General features: G+C 43.4%; 1 protein-coding gene across 3 annotated transcripts in view; it reads right to left on the bottom strand.

The window, feature by feature from the left end:
• The window catches only part of LOC105684655 (KH domain-containing, RNA-binding, signal transduction-associated protein 2), a 129,911-nt gene that overhangs the window by 34,695 nt on the left and 81,672 nt on the right, over nucleotides 1-13,544 (bottom strand). For all 3 annotated transcript variants that reach the window (XM_020851497.2, XM_020851494.2, XM_012398192.3), the window contains exon 4: nucleotides 7,548-7,694. In XM_020851497.2, coding sequence (XP_020707156.1) covers nucleotides 7,548-7,694 — 147 coding nt within the window. The remainder of the gene's footprint in view (nucleotides 1-7,547; nucleotides 7,695-13,544) is intronic.

Raw genomic sequence — 13,544 nt, 5'->3', positions numbered from 1 at the left:
TGGTTGCGTTTTATACGAGGTAACGAATTATTTCGATGAAAAGATTTCAAAGAAAGAAGTATCTCAAGATTTCTCTTGTTCGGTCCCATAAGAATTTTTCTCAACTTTTCGAAAGAGAAAAAAAAAAAACGGTCGCCGCCGACTTTCAATTGTTTCCGCTTTTGCAAGACATCTGTTATTCTCTTCAGAAGTAAGGCGAAGAGAGAAGGAGAAAAGGGAGTTGTAGCGGCGGCGGAAGGCCTCGGTACAATTTCGATAACTCCCTGGCCATGGAAAGATATACCAAAGTAGAAAGAAGCACGTCAATGAAAAAGAAACGAGCTCAACAAGCGAGGGAAACTGGAAAAATAATCGCAGTTTTCAACCTCAAGTTTTCTTAACTCACAATCAGTTAATTATATGCTCTCAACTTGGAAACCCCGACCGCGAGAAGGTTGAGTAATGAAACGGTATAGGTAGAGAATTATGAATTAAAAAGTAACCGCGGGCTGTGCGAGCAACTTCACTCGTCCGCGGCGACATCCTACTCGCGCTTTTCCGTTGGTAAAATGTCCGTATCAGAATTCTCTACTCTGCGACAAGGGAACTGTGAAAACTAGTCGTACCAAAGTATACGTCTAATAATAAGTTTTCACCCCGTAACGGATGTGTCCCACCAGATGCAACTCTCTGCGTTTCATCGGTATCAATTACCGTTACACGTGAGTGTTACACGTGACGGTACGGATCGTAACGGATGTGCGTGGAATTTTTACAGTCACAGTTTTACGAAGCCGTGCAGGATGGAGCGTCGCTGTTGTCCCATCATGTCGTATAAAATTCGTTCAAGGGATCGAGGATATCTCGTATTTCGAGAGCATTCGTTCGGTTCCTTTTCCCTACCGTCTCTCATTTTTGTCACGTTGTGACAATCATTATTACGCTGATAAAATCGAAACTAAACAAAGCGAAAAATGGGCCGGATTACAGACGAAGAATTCCGTACAGATTTCGCATCCGGAAGTCGTTTACATGCGCAGCTGTTCTAGGAATCATGGGCTCCGGCTCACTGGAGTTACAGGATCCGGATTTACAATGGGTACGTATTTGTATTTTAGAAGGCTATACATCCAACTGTGCAACGCACAATGATACGTACATCAAATATTTAGGTTCATTTATACTTGTGTATAGCCAGGAAATCAACCCGTTATACGGCCGAAATAACGCGGAGCTCTTCGCTTTTTGCAACTTCTGCTGTATGTAAACGGTAACATAAAGCGAATGGAAAAATTTCGAAAAATTCTCCGCATCGGAATAATAAATAATATCGAGTATTGAAGCCCTTTCACGTACGTATACGCGATGCAACAGCGTTTTCCGCATGTTCCCTGCGCCGTGGGATTGAAAATTCATTAAATCGCTGGGTCAGAATGTAGATTCACGTACGCTTCGGACTTCGGATCGTACCCCATTGAAGGTGATCGCTCGATGACAATGTGGAAAGCGCATCGCGAAAGCTCTTCTTCTTCGGAACGAACGAGGTTGGGGGTATCGTCGTAGGTAACGCGGTAAGCGCAATAAAGTTGACGGTGGACGGGGACAACTTCGGACCAAATCGCTTCGCGGTGATATAAATTTCGGACGAGGTACAGTTCCGCGGTAGTTTGACGTTGGAAAAATAAAACTCTAAGTTACGACCCTTTCGTGGGGTGGAAAACCTACGTAGTAAGCGTTAGTAGGTCGATGTTATACATGTACGTACGTATATATCTTGTATGCACGTATATTCACGTGCCGCTACGGCGCGCTATACGAAGGAGATAAGATGACACCTAGGTGCCTGCAGGAGCTACCCGTAGCAAGGATAAGCGAACACTGGTATATCTGTACCGCGCTGCACTTGCACTTCTGCAGCAGGTTTTACGTATAGGTATGATACTCTTGTAAACTGATATGCCCCCCGATTTAATTAGCCGAGGATTAAGCTTATGGGAAATCATAAATCCGGGGAAAGCAGGAAGGATATGAAAATCGCTTTAGGGATCAGAGTTCGAGAACCAGAAGATCGCATAGCTCACGGGAAACCGGTGATTGCATTTGGACAGAAATTTTACGAGATTCGAAGAAACGTGAATATTACGGTAGCTTAGATGGAACTTCGATTTTTTAGATCTGTTTAATTTTACGATAACGTAGATTACATTCTTTTGGCGGTATGCGACCGAGGAAATCTAGATCACGTTCTTCCGGTTCTCTTAAAAGTCACCCGAAATGTAGCGATCCGGTAGATTCAACAACTTTTCTCGTCTGCTTTTCCTGCTGAAAAAAGTTGACGACTAATCAAAACTCGAAACACGAGATGAAAACTCAAAATTCGAGATGAGTCGTGCGTTTCGGAAATGAGCGTGTATGCCGATTGGTGACGTTGTATTTTGCGTGTGGGCTGATTGGACTTTGCGAAATGAGTGAATCGAACCGCTGAACGGCGATGACATTTTATTCAATTGCCGATTGGCTGAGGGGTTGATACTCAATTTTTCGAACATGTCAGCCAGATGCTACGATTTATGGTTTTTCAATGGAATTGAAAATTGCCCAGCCGCAAAAACGCCAAGCTTGGAGTCTTGAATTATGCTCAAAAATTTGAACCGAAATCCGTCAATTTCTTATCATTTTGGTTTGTATGCTATTTCTATGTAATATGAATACAAGTAATGCCTGTGAAATATAATGACGTGAAATTGAAAAAGTGCAATGCCAGTCTCTTATAAAAAAAATTTGAAATCCAAATAACCCGGGCGAATAAAAATTGATTAATCAAAGTAATGTTTTATAACTGGAGACCGGGTATCTGTGTACGTACACATTTAACTGGGGCTTATATCGGATCGTGGCCGAAATATCCATATCGAGGAGGATTCAAAATTGAGAATTGAAATTGTATTCCGCAGGAGTATATTTATTCATGCAGATAATCACGGAGCATCTATTTCCATACCTGTATCCCTGGCCAAGTTACGCGCGGCAAATAAAACGGTAACAACAAATAGCCGGATTTCAAAATCGCGCTATATATCCGTTTCTGAGAAGCTCAGTAATATAAACGTGTGCCATGTCGTTAAACAACGTGGCTCGGTTGGGAGAGAACGTTTGGAAAGGTATCACAAGTTTGCCGCCGCGGAGTTTTCCAGTAGCGGAAAGCCGCGGAACGGTTAGGCCCGAGCTTTTCATGGATTCCGGAAGTTTCCAGCGAATTGCTCGTGATCTCTTGTACAGATATACGTACACGCGAATGTAAATATTCGGAAACACCGGTTACTCCTTATTAAAGTTTCACCTTACCCTTAACCCTTCGTTAAGCTTTTCTCACGGGGCTGTTTTAATCACGGAAGATTTATGCACCCGCTCTTTCTACCCGAACAACGCCGGTGGTGCAACTCCGTTTCACTCACGTTACATTCTCGTCCATAAGCCCTCCTCCATACATACATCTTCATATAAATAACTGTTACGTACGTATAATCTAAGAGGAAAATATATCCCACCGCATGTATATAAAACATGCGGTGGGATACGGTACGTGAAAAATAAAAAGATAAAACGGTAGCCGTCGTTATACCTTTGCGTTGAAATAAATGCACGTTTCGTAATTACGGAAGCTTCCCTGGAGGTCGAATCGGCGCACGGACAACGAAATAACTGGTTATTCCTTTTCGATTATCGCAAATAATGGCTCTTGGTAATGAATACTTATAGCTGCTTCGCGGATATCGATGCTGGGCGGTCAACTGTGCACGGTGTCGCGTGTGACACGGTGTCCTCGAATTTTACGTAATTCTGTTGTAAGCTCTATTTTCAGTTATCCTTCGATTTCCCAAGGATACCACCGTTCGTAAGATGCCTAGGACATTTTCCGTGATTATAGTATTTCTGGGCGATGCATATATAGACGGAGAGTTATCACAGGGATTGTATACGTTACAAGCATACATCGCGGCCGTAATAGCGTAAATGCGTTAAGGGGTTCAGGGTTGCGAATTCATTTGCAAACGCGGTAGGTATACCCGCGCCCTGTGCCGCGCGGCAGCAGCAACGTTTGTAATTATATATAAAAGTAGTGGTAGCGGTAGGGCTTGTTGACAGTGTAAATACAAAGCGTTCACCGCAAACTGTAAACTGGTCTTTGTTCGTGCTCTTAATTCGGTTGGTTCTACCGGGTCCTTTTGCCCTGTAACTCTCGCGACGCAGCAAGAGGGTTGAAAATCTACGGCGAGGCGGATGTCGCGAGGAGAGGAGGAAGGTGCACGCGTAGAGGGGAGTTTGAATTCCGTGGAAAAAAAAGCTGGCGAAAACGACCGCTGTCAACAGCGACGCCTACACCCGAGGGGTGTTCGCGTTGGTGCGACGCGTCGCCCTGGACGTCGTAGTCCTGTGAAACCGCGAGCGAGCAAAAGGTAGCGCCGCGCTCGCGTATCGCGTATACGGCTCTGCACGTTTGGAATGAGAAATAAACCGCTAATTTGCATATTTAAACGCCGACCCAGGACGACGCCGAGCCGGGGTCTCCGGATGATTTTGTTCCGGCTCCAACAGCTCGCGCCGTCCGTGCGAGCTTTCCTCGTACGAGGGGTTAGTTTTATTATCATTATCATGATTTTTGTTATTACTGTTCTCGGTATCATACACACGCACCCACGTTTATCCGAGCATTAGGATCGCTCGTTTTTGAACGCTCGTATTTTTAAACATCGCCAATCCCGAAGAGAAACGCTCGAATATCGCTCTCGAAATTTCGATAAAAAATTGAAAATGAAAGAGGATTCCGGAATATAAAACGTTGGATCTACGATACGGTAATTTCAGACCGTTGGATAGTCAAATTGAAAAGTTCCGATTGAATTACTTTTTATACGTGCCACTCGCCCGGGGGTGGTTTTTTGTTTTTTTTTGTTTTTTTTTTTTTTGTTCGGTCGCAGGTGCGTTTGATGCGAGGAGATTGATTGACAGGAAGTGGTGTTAACTGCGCGGGTCTCCGGTCTTGAAAGCTTGAAAGCTTGCGCCGGTGATTTGAAATAGTGAAGACAAGAATCCGGCTGAGATACTCACCTACCTGGTCCTCTAGGTATATAGAAACCTTACGCGGTTTACGGGCGTGAATTTCCCCCTCGACGTCGTTAAAGTAAAGCAAGCCAAGGCAACGTAACGTAACGTAACGCAACGTAACGCAATGTTATCTTCCACTCTCTCCCGTATACCTATAGATACAAACTCGTTGTGCGGCTAGAACCCTGAGAAGTCGTTTCACTCGAGGGAGATATTCATCTAGACGCGTTTCGTTTCAAACGACCATACCGAGAGAGATACGTAAAATCTCTACACATATATTTATATCATACATCTATCCGCACACGTGTCGGATTTGCGTATGAATACATGGTAGACATATAGATTTGATACAGTGTATACGCATGAATTATACATATATATATAGCGTTGGATATCGGCGAGCAACTTGTTCCGAATACGAAAACACGATACGGCGGGGGTCGTAAGTCAGGAAAACGTTCTTCGTAACGTTCGATCGCCGTATTCGATATTTAAATGATATTTTTATCCATACATCGATCGTTTAAAAGAAAAACTGATCCGCAACCGTGCTCGCACTTACTTACGTGTCCACCTGTGCGATGAATCATGAGAGTGATATCAATTAATGGGGAAAACAAGGCGAAGAGAGAATCATTTTGGTTGGCATCTGTCTTCGGGGTTTGAAAAATTTCTACGCGCTCGATTCGTCATTCCATTTGATCGTGATTCATTCGATACCGTTCGCACTGCACCGCGACGCACGTTAGTACATACAATATACGAATGCGTACATAACGTGTCAAATTTGCATGCTATCGTGAACGTCACGTTGGTTATTGTAAAGCAAACGAGAGACTAGCAAAATATTGGAAAAACGTCCCATAAAAAAAATCCTATAGGTTACGTATTTTATACGTCGTGTTCGTACGTAGACGGCCATCGCTGGTAAAATTGAACGAAGGTTGCGCGGTTGAAATTGTAGGCGCGCACATCGTTCGACGATTTATTCAGAAAAAGTCGAGGATTTGTGGCCGACGGGGTGATTTTCCATCATTTTAATCAGAAAATCGGACGAAGAACCATCAATCGAGGAACCGGCTCGTGAGATTTTTCGCGACGGTTTATCTTCGTCGTCGAGCCGGTCCGGTTGAAACGTCAAAATTTTTGTAACGAGCCACCGTCGATCTCTCGAATCCGAATACAAACCTCGTGAAAAATATATTTTGAAATATTTTCGAGAGTCACGTCACATTTTTTACGCAGATCCCGCGGTATAGTTTGACGATAGAATTCGCGGAATCCGCGAATACGTATCTACCTACCCACGTATGTATATATATAACGCATGGATGGGCATGTACTACGCGTTTACATATGTACATATGTATGTAAAATGGATAGCTGCGGAAGTTGTGTGAAACTATATGTGAACCGCAAGAATACCTCGAAAACCAAAAAAGCCACAGTATCGCGAAGGGGAACTCTTGTCGGTTGCCCAACACTTCGGTATATATATATATATATACACACGTATGGATATATGTACGTACATCATACATGCACTTTGTACCTGCCATTTTATTTATATGTACAAACTGCGTGAATTACGAGGAGTTCTCCGACGCATTTTCACGCTGTATTAAACATCAATTAAATCATGCACATTTATTATTCCACAAAAAGATTTCATTCGTCATCCGATCGCTTACATGTATTATGTACGATGAACTGGTACCCATTCCAAATGTTCTAAATCGCAAAAATATCATTTTATGAAAAAAAAAAAAAAAAAAAAGAAAAATAGGAACGAAGTTGTTTTCAATTCGGTGATACTGTACCGTACCGAATCGAATATCAGGATGACTACAAATCGTGATGTTATAATCGTTTGGAGTTTAAACTCGGAGGAACAGCAGGAGAATTGTATTCCGTTCCTATGGTTTCCATGGAAACTGTTTCAAATTAATTATATACATACATATCTATACGTGTACCTTTGCCTATTCCAGCGGCGCATTATATTCTTTCAGCAGGAGTAGCGCAATTTTGCAAAAACATGTACGCCCGCGATGTACATGACTATGTACGCAATATACACGAACACGTATATATATATATATATGCACGTATACCCGAGCGAATATACATAGCATCTGCTTCGCGGGGTTTGGTTTGGTTTCAACCCGACCGACGAGTGCCGCTGAACCGCAACGGATATTATTTTCCAAATGACGGAGTAACGTTACTGCGATATAACTCAGGAATAACTCGTGGAATTTTTTTTGTTTTTTTTTAACAAACTCGAAATGTTATTATAGACATAGATTTTATCGACGCATTATGCGAATGATTGATTCTCTTCGGTGCCACTTTCTCTTCAAAATTTCAGATTCGTACTGCGATATCAACTCGTGGACCATATTCGCCGAGCTGTTAGACGTTACGAAGAATTGAGTTTAAGGCAATCGAGAACTCACCGGAACTAGAAATCGACGAACTTCAGCGAGCGCGTATGCGATCCTCGCGTGAGCTTCGGCGGGCGTTGCGTACGCCGATATCTCTACATGGAGGTCTTCCATCAGATGTGAAAATTTCGCGTCTCCGCTGAGCCTCAACTCTTCTTCCTGAAACAGTGAAATTATCGTAAACGTGGATAAATAAATGATGCGGAGGAGCGCTAATGCGTCGCTGTACGACGATTTAGTTTCGAAAAAGTTTTTCCGTATTTGGGTGGTAGGGTACAGCGAGCTGTAAAAGTCCACCGAGAAACTGGTAGAATAAGGACAAGCAAAATAAGAAAAATGAGAACTTCTTTTTAACTATACGGCTATAGATGTGACCTGCAGTTCCTCGTCGTCCCATATAAGATATAGATTGAAAAGTTGTTCGGGCTTCTTAGTTTGTCCTGCACACGGATATATTGCAAAACTTGGGCATATTGACGGAAGTTGTTCGTGGTGACCGGCTGATAGTTTGAGTCCGGATTTATTATTCATAAATGTGGGACGAGCAATGGGAGGTGAGATTTGTACCGAGTCGCGGTAACGCAACATGCGGATATTACATATACACCTGTATACCTACGTACACAACCGTGTACCTCTCCGCATATGTACATATATACACATACGTACGCCGCACGTGCGAGTACATAGCCGGGCTGCGGGCGCTGACTACGTGTTACTTTCATGTGTTATTCATCGTTTTATGTCGTTTCTTAAGGACCGGGGTAGGATTTATGCCCCAGCATTTCCATTATTTTTTTCTTTCCCTCCTCTTCTCGCATCGACTTTTATAGATATTTCTTCGAGCTCTCGCAATCACGAGATACAAGTGAAAAAAATTAAAAGGACCGATTTTTCCTTTTTTCCTTCGGCACTCACGTTGCCGTCTACGCGGACTCGACGGCGAGACCACGAAGGGGTGGCGCGAGGCGGTCCAACGGGCAGATAAACGGTTCGTAAAAATGAGAAGATTTCCTAGAAAAGAATCGACGGTAGGCGACGACCGTTAGAGCGCTCGAGTTCTTCTTTCGACGCCGTTCGCCTCAACGACCCGACAGTTTTCTGTTACCGCTCGTGTCCTCGACGACGTCACGCTGAATCAGTTAACGAGCTCGTCTGCAGTGGAATAGTTAACAACATTTTCAGAATGTCAAGTTCCATCCTCGTAACTTTTATTGTATAGAGACGAGTGGCGAATCTCATAAAACATCGCTCAGGTGCAACACGCTGAAATATCATCCGCGGACGTTCAAAGCACGGAAATTTTATTGCTGCAGGTTTTCCAACGTTTATATCATTGTACGACGTCAGAACGATTTCACTAATAAATATGTACCTACTTTTAATATCAATCCGGATGTGCGGACCGAATTGTGGAATAGGTTTCTCTTGACTTCATACATTTCGAGATAACGAGATAGGAAAGATGTGAAAAAAGGACAATAATTTCAGTGCATTCCAACGTGATTCTGTGTGGTGCACGGAGTCTATTTGCTAACGGAGCTATAGAAGATCTGTTTCGCAGAGACTACATCCCTGTGGAAATCACACTTTGTTCGTTGGTCACGTGAATTGCTTGTCTTGATTTGGAGAGATCCGAGGCGATGAGGGTGCGCGTGGCAGACAATTTATTTATGTACTTAAAATCCCAGCAGGGAATCATCCTTCCAAATTTAATTACGCCGAGTTACATATTCTGGACGCTAACTGAATTAAGTCGAGTCGTAAACGAAGGGAAAAAGCTTTCAACCATCCCCCGTTTCTTGTTTTTGTCGGTTTGACTCGACTTACCGCAAATGAGCGCGTTGATCATCTTCCGGATCCACTGAATCTCTCGCTCGTCGAGCGTCCGTTCGAACTTCAACTGAAAAATGCATCGGGGCACTGCCACCGAGTAATTTGGACGAAGCTGGCGTCGGACGATCGAATGAGACACGTGTTATCAATTTGCCACATTCAGCTCCCACGAATCCTCCAATTATCTCCCTTGATCCCTGTCTGACGAACTCGGGGCGCTCTTCTGCTCCTTGAACGATACAGGCGAGTGGTCGGATCGCACGGTTATGCTCTCGGTGGAGGAGCTAACAATAAGTAGGTACGAGGAGTCGGTCGTTGGCAGTCGGTGGAAATGTGGTTGTAACGTTGTCAAAATCGTGAAACTTGCCGTTTATTCTTCAAGTTTTACGGGCGTTTTATTTATGAGCTGGTATTCTATACGCGGCGTGTGCAAATCCCGTGAAAAATATTTCAGAGTGTATTACGATGGGTCAGAGGTGAAAAAGCACTTTTGCGAATATAAGCTTCACTCGAGTGTCATTCTCTGTAATACCCGCCCCCCCCCCCCCCCCCCCCCGGTGCGATATAGTCGAAACTCGCTCGATTTCGTTTATCGTTATGGATCCCCTCGATCCATCCCCCGCACGGTGTAGCGGGCGTTGGTTCGAACGTTGGAAGTCGGCATCGCCGTACGGACGCCAAGGTCGTTTCTTAAACGTGCGAGCGTCATTTTCCAGGCTTTTACGGCCGATCGAATTCCGCGACGGTTTAACGAGGACTTATCGTCGTCGACGTTCGAATCGACCAAGAGGTAAAGTCGCTGCCAAATAATATTCGGTCGAAAAATCCTGAGGACGGTCTTCGTTCCTTGCCGGATTTCCGCTAGTTCCGGTACCTACTTCCGGCGTGTGAGCGTGGATCGCTGTTGTTTTAATCCGCGAACTTCGAGTCCGACGCGTATCACCGCGTTTCGGTATCCTCGACTACGTTTGTCCGAAGTTCGTTTGCTTGGCTTCACACCGGAGTACAAGGGATACGTGCGAATCCGAGGTAGGTTGAGCCCGGATTTATCCCGAGCGTCGCGACGACGGCCTCGGCGACCCTTTCAAGGTAAACGCCATTTGCATCTCACCGAATCCAGTAATTACGACCTGTCACGATCCTCCCGAGCGGTCACTCTCTGTACCGCTCAATTTAGCTGCTTCAAATTAGTCCCCTACACCGGCCGATGGAGGAATAAATTCGATCGTCTCGTATCATAGACTCGCCATCTGCGAAAACGGAGCCCCGTAGAAAATCGAACGTACCTAGATACACGTGTCCGGTTTGTACCACGTATAAGTCGGCGTCGTATAGAGTGAATAATCGCGTTGCGGGCTTTGCTCGGGCTCCTGATGGCGTCGTTCAATCGTTGAGTACACGTCCACTTCTACGCATATAGGTGAATTCATTCGTGAAACAAGGACACGCTCCAGAGTTAGGTAATGGCGACATAAATTACACGACACATGCAACGACCCTCGTCATGAGCTGGAAGTCGAGAATGTAGGAGGCTCGGCGTGTGAGCTATAGAACGTGGAAAGGTCGGAATAGTTAAAGCGTTTCCAGAAGTTGTCCCTCATTAACTGACATCTTAATCCGGGTCTAAACTCTTCGCGTTGCAACGAAGACCCGTTTTATGCCTCTTCTTTGAAACAAAGAAAGCCGTTCCTACGAAAAGTAAGGATGATTTAAAAAAAATGGCTGCGCCGCCGCGTCTAGCATCGACCCCAAGGGTCTAGCTATCTTGTAGCAAAAACCAGTAGCTAGCTCGAATCGAATCCAAGTAATAAATGAAAATATAGAACTAGCGAAAAAGCTGCTAAAAAGTGATAAAGATAATAATTATTATAATTAAAGGTAAACGTAGAAGCAGCTGGTTATTATCCACGTAGAGATAACCGTCCGAGTAACTCGTTATACAGGAGGTTTCAGGGTGGAAGATCCGAGTTTTATTGCTTCTCCGCGGCGCGGCACGAGCTTTAATTTTACCGGGGACTCCCGAGGGATCATATCGACGCTCCATGCGAAACGTTCTATAATTAAAGTTCGGCATCGGTAGGATTTTGAAAACGTTCGTACATTGACTAGTTCATAAACTAATATGAAGTAATCTCCGCTGCGGATCCGATCGCCCGCTTCTCAACGTAACGTGATTTCTTGAAACAGTTGAATCATCTGACTCTTCGCACAACGATGAAACCGACGTATTTCAACGGTGACGCATCGCGCGATGTGAATGAACTTTCATTGTGACCAATTTTTGTTCTTTCTTTCATTTTTATATTATGAAAGAGTCCGCGGTATACGTAAATATCAGTTTTTACCCTTTTTCCACATCTTTATTTTATGCTGAGAAGGTATTTCCCGCGGCTTGTTGAATTTCTCTCACTATTTCATTCTTTCTCTGGCGCTCAAATGAGATAATGCAATCAAGGGAGAAGTCGAACAATTTCCATCCAGTTCATTTTGAAAGGTGTGAGAGCCCCGATTTATATCTCCGTCGATATTGACATAGGATATAAAGTCATGCACGTGATCGTGAAGTTGAGACTGCCTCCCGGCTGGCTCAGATTCTATAAAAGGTGAAAAGGAAGAAAAAAAAAATTGACAAGAGTACAGAGGGACGACGGATCGCCGCAACGGAAGCTCAGGGGAGTCGTTTGCTCACTGACAATGAGTGGCTCGTTGCCATTCTAATGCGACTCTAGATTTTTTCGCGCTCAGTTTTCGTCTCCTACAGATCGTTCGGTAGCTCTCTTCGGGCTTTACAGAGATTTCCTAAATCCATTGTCACGTTACCATCGCATTTAAAGGCTTTAGCGAGCAATTAAATGCGGCAGGTGGAAATTTGAGATGGATAGTTTGATTTTTTGGACGTCTTTCATTTTGTTCTACGTTATTTATTTGAAAAATTCCACAATTGGACATACGAATTTGACGTAATTTTATATATTTTGATCTCAGCAACACGAATTTATTACACGAATTGAGCTACGACCTAAGCCATTCAAGAAATCTCAATTTTTCTGATGCAGAAAGCGAGAAATTGGGGATAGCTCGATCAATTTTATAGATGGATCAATTTGGCTTTCAGATTTGGATTCATGAGTTCAAAATAGATAAGAATTCCATGAAAACTTGAATTTAAAAAAATATTGATTTTTTACTTCAAAATCCAGAAAAAAATTCAAAGAATTTCGTGTGCATTTTGGTCAAAAATCGATTTTGTTTCTTTCGAAGTATTTCAACGTATTTTCATAATTACGACCAGAAATGGACGTGACTTGCAAGCGAATCGATTCCCAAGAGCACCGGTTAACTATATACTGCAGAGGCGTTCTTTCATATTCCGAGATCTCAAATACGATGCAGAGTAAAAATTTTTCACCAAGACGAAAATGATCTAATTCCAAGTCTTTGCATTAAAAATATAAAGTAGCCTTCAACGGATGTTGCCGCAAGGATCGAGGGGCCAGGTGCAGCAGCAAACTCACAAACGTGCGGCGGTTGGGAACAGCGTGCGAGGGGCATAAAGCAAAATGAAGACGGTATCAAAGGTGTCTTTGCATATACATACATATACTACATATTCAAGTATTTCTTTGACGAAATGAAAAAAAGTACAGAAATATGTATATGTGCGCCCTCTTCAAGTGTAAAAGTATTAAGAAAATATAAATATATGTAGATGAAATAAGAAAGATAAAAATATTACCATGAAACCGACGATGTGTAGGTTACAAGATATACGCCCCATATATCGCACGTATTTATTCATGGTAGGATGAGAGAAGAATCGGCATTTTCATATATTTTCCTAGACTTCAGTTATTTCAAGATAGTCAGTGATACGGAATAAAATTTCCAATGAGAAGAATGAAAAATCGACTTGAAATATACGCCCATCTCTTTTAGCCCGCGCGAGCGTTTCCAACTTCAACGTGTAGCATCGCAAGTTTATATACAGACCGGTTCGCAGGGTTTTTTGCGGGCCTGGATTTCGCGCTGAGAAACATTTTCGATCGATTGATGAATTTTAGGTCATGGTGCATAACATTCGATTCCAGAAAAGATGCGTGATCAGCGAAATGGGATGAAATTACAAGGAGAGGAAAAAAAATCCGATGAAATGAAACGGTTGCACCCGCAGCA

The sequence above is a fragment of the Athalia rosae genome, chromosome 2 (genome assembly GCF_917208135.1).
Source record: "Athalia rosae chromosome 2, iyAthRosa1.1, whole genome shotgun sequence".
Lineage (NCBI taxonomy): Eukaryota > Metazoa > Arthropoda > Insecta > Hymenoptera > Athaliidae > Athalia > Athalia rosae.
This window is presented reverse-complemented; position numbering and strand designations above follow the sequence as displayed.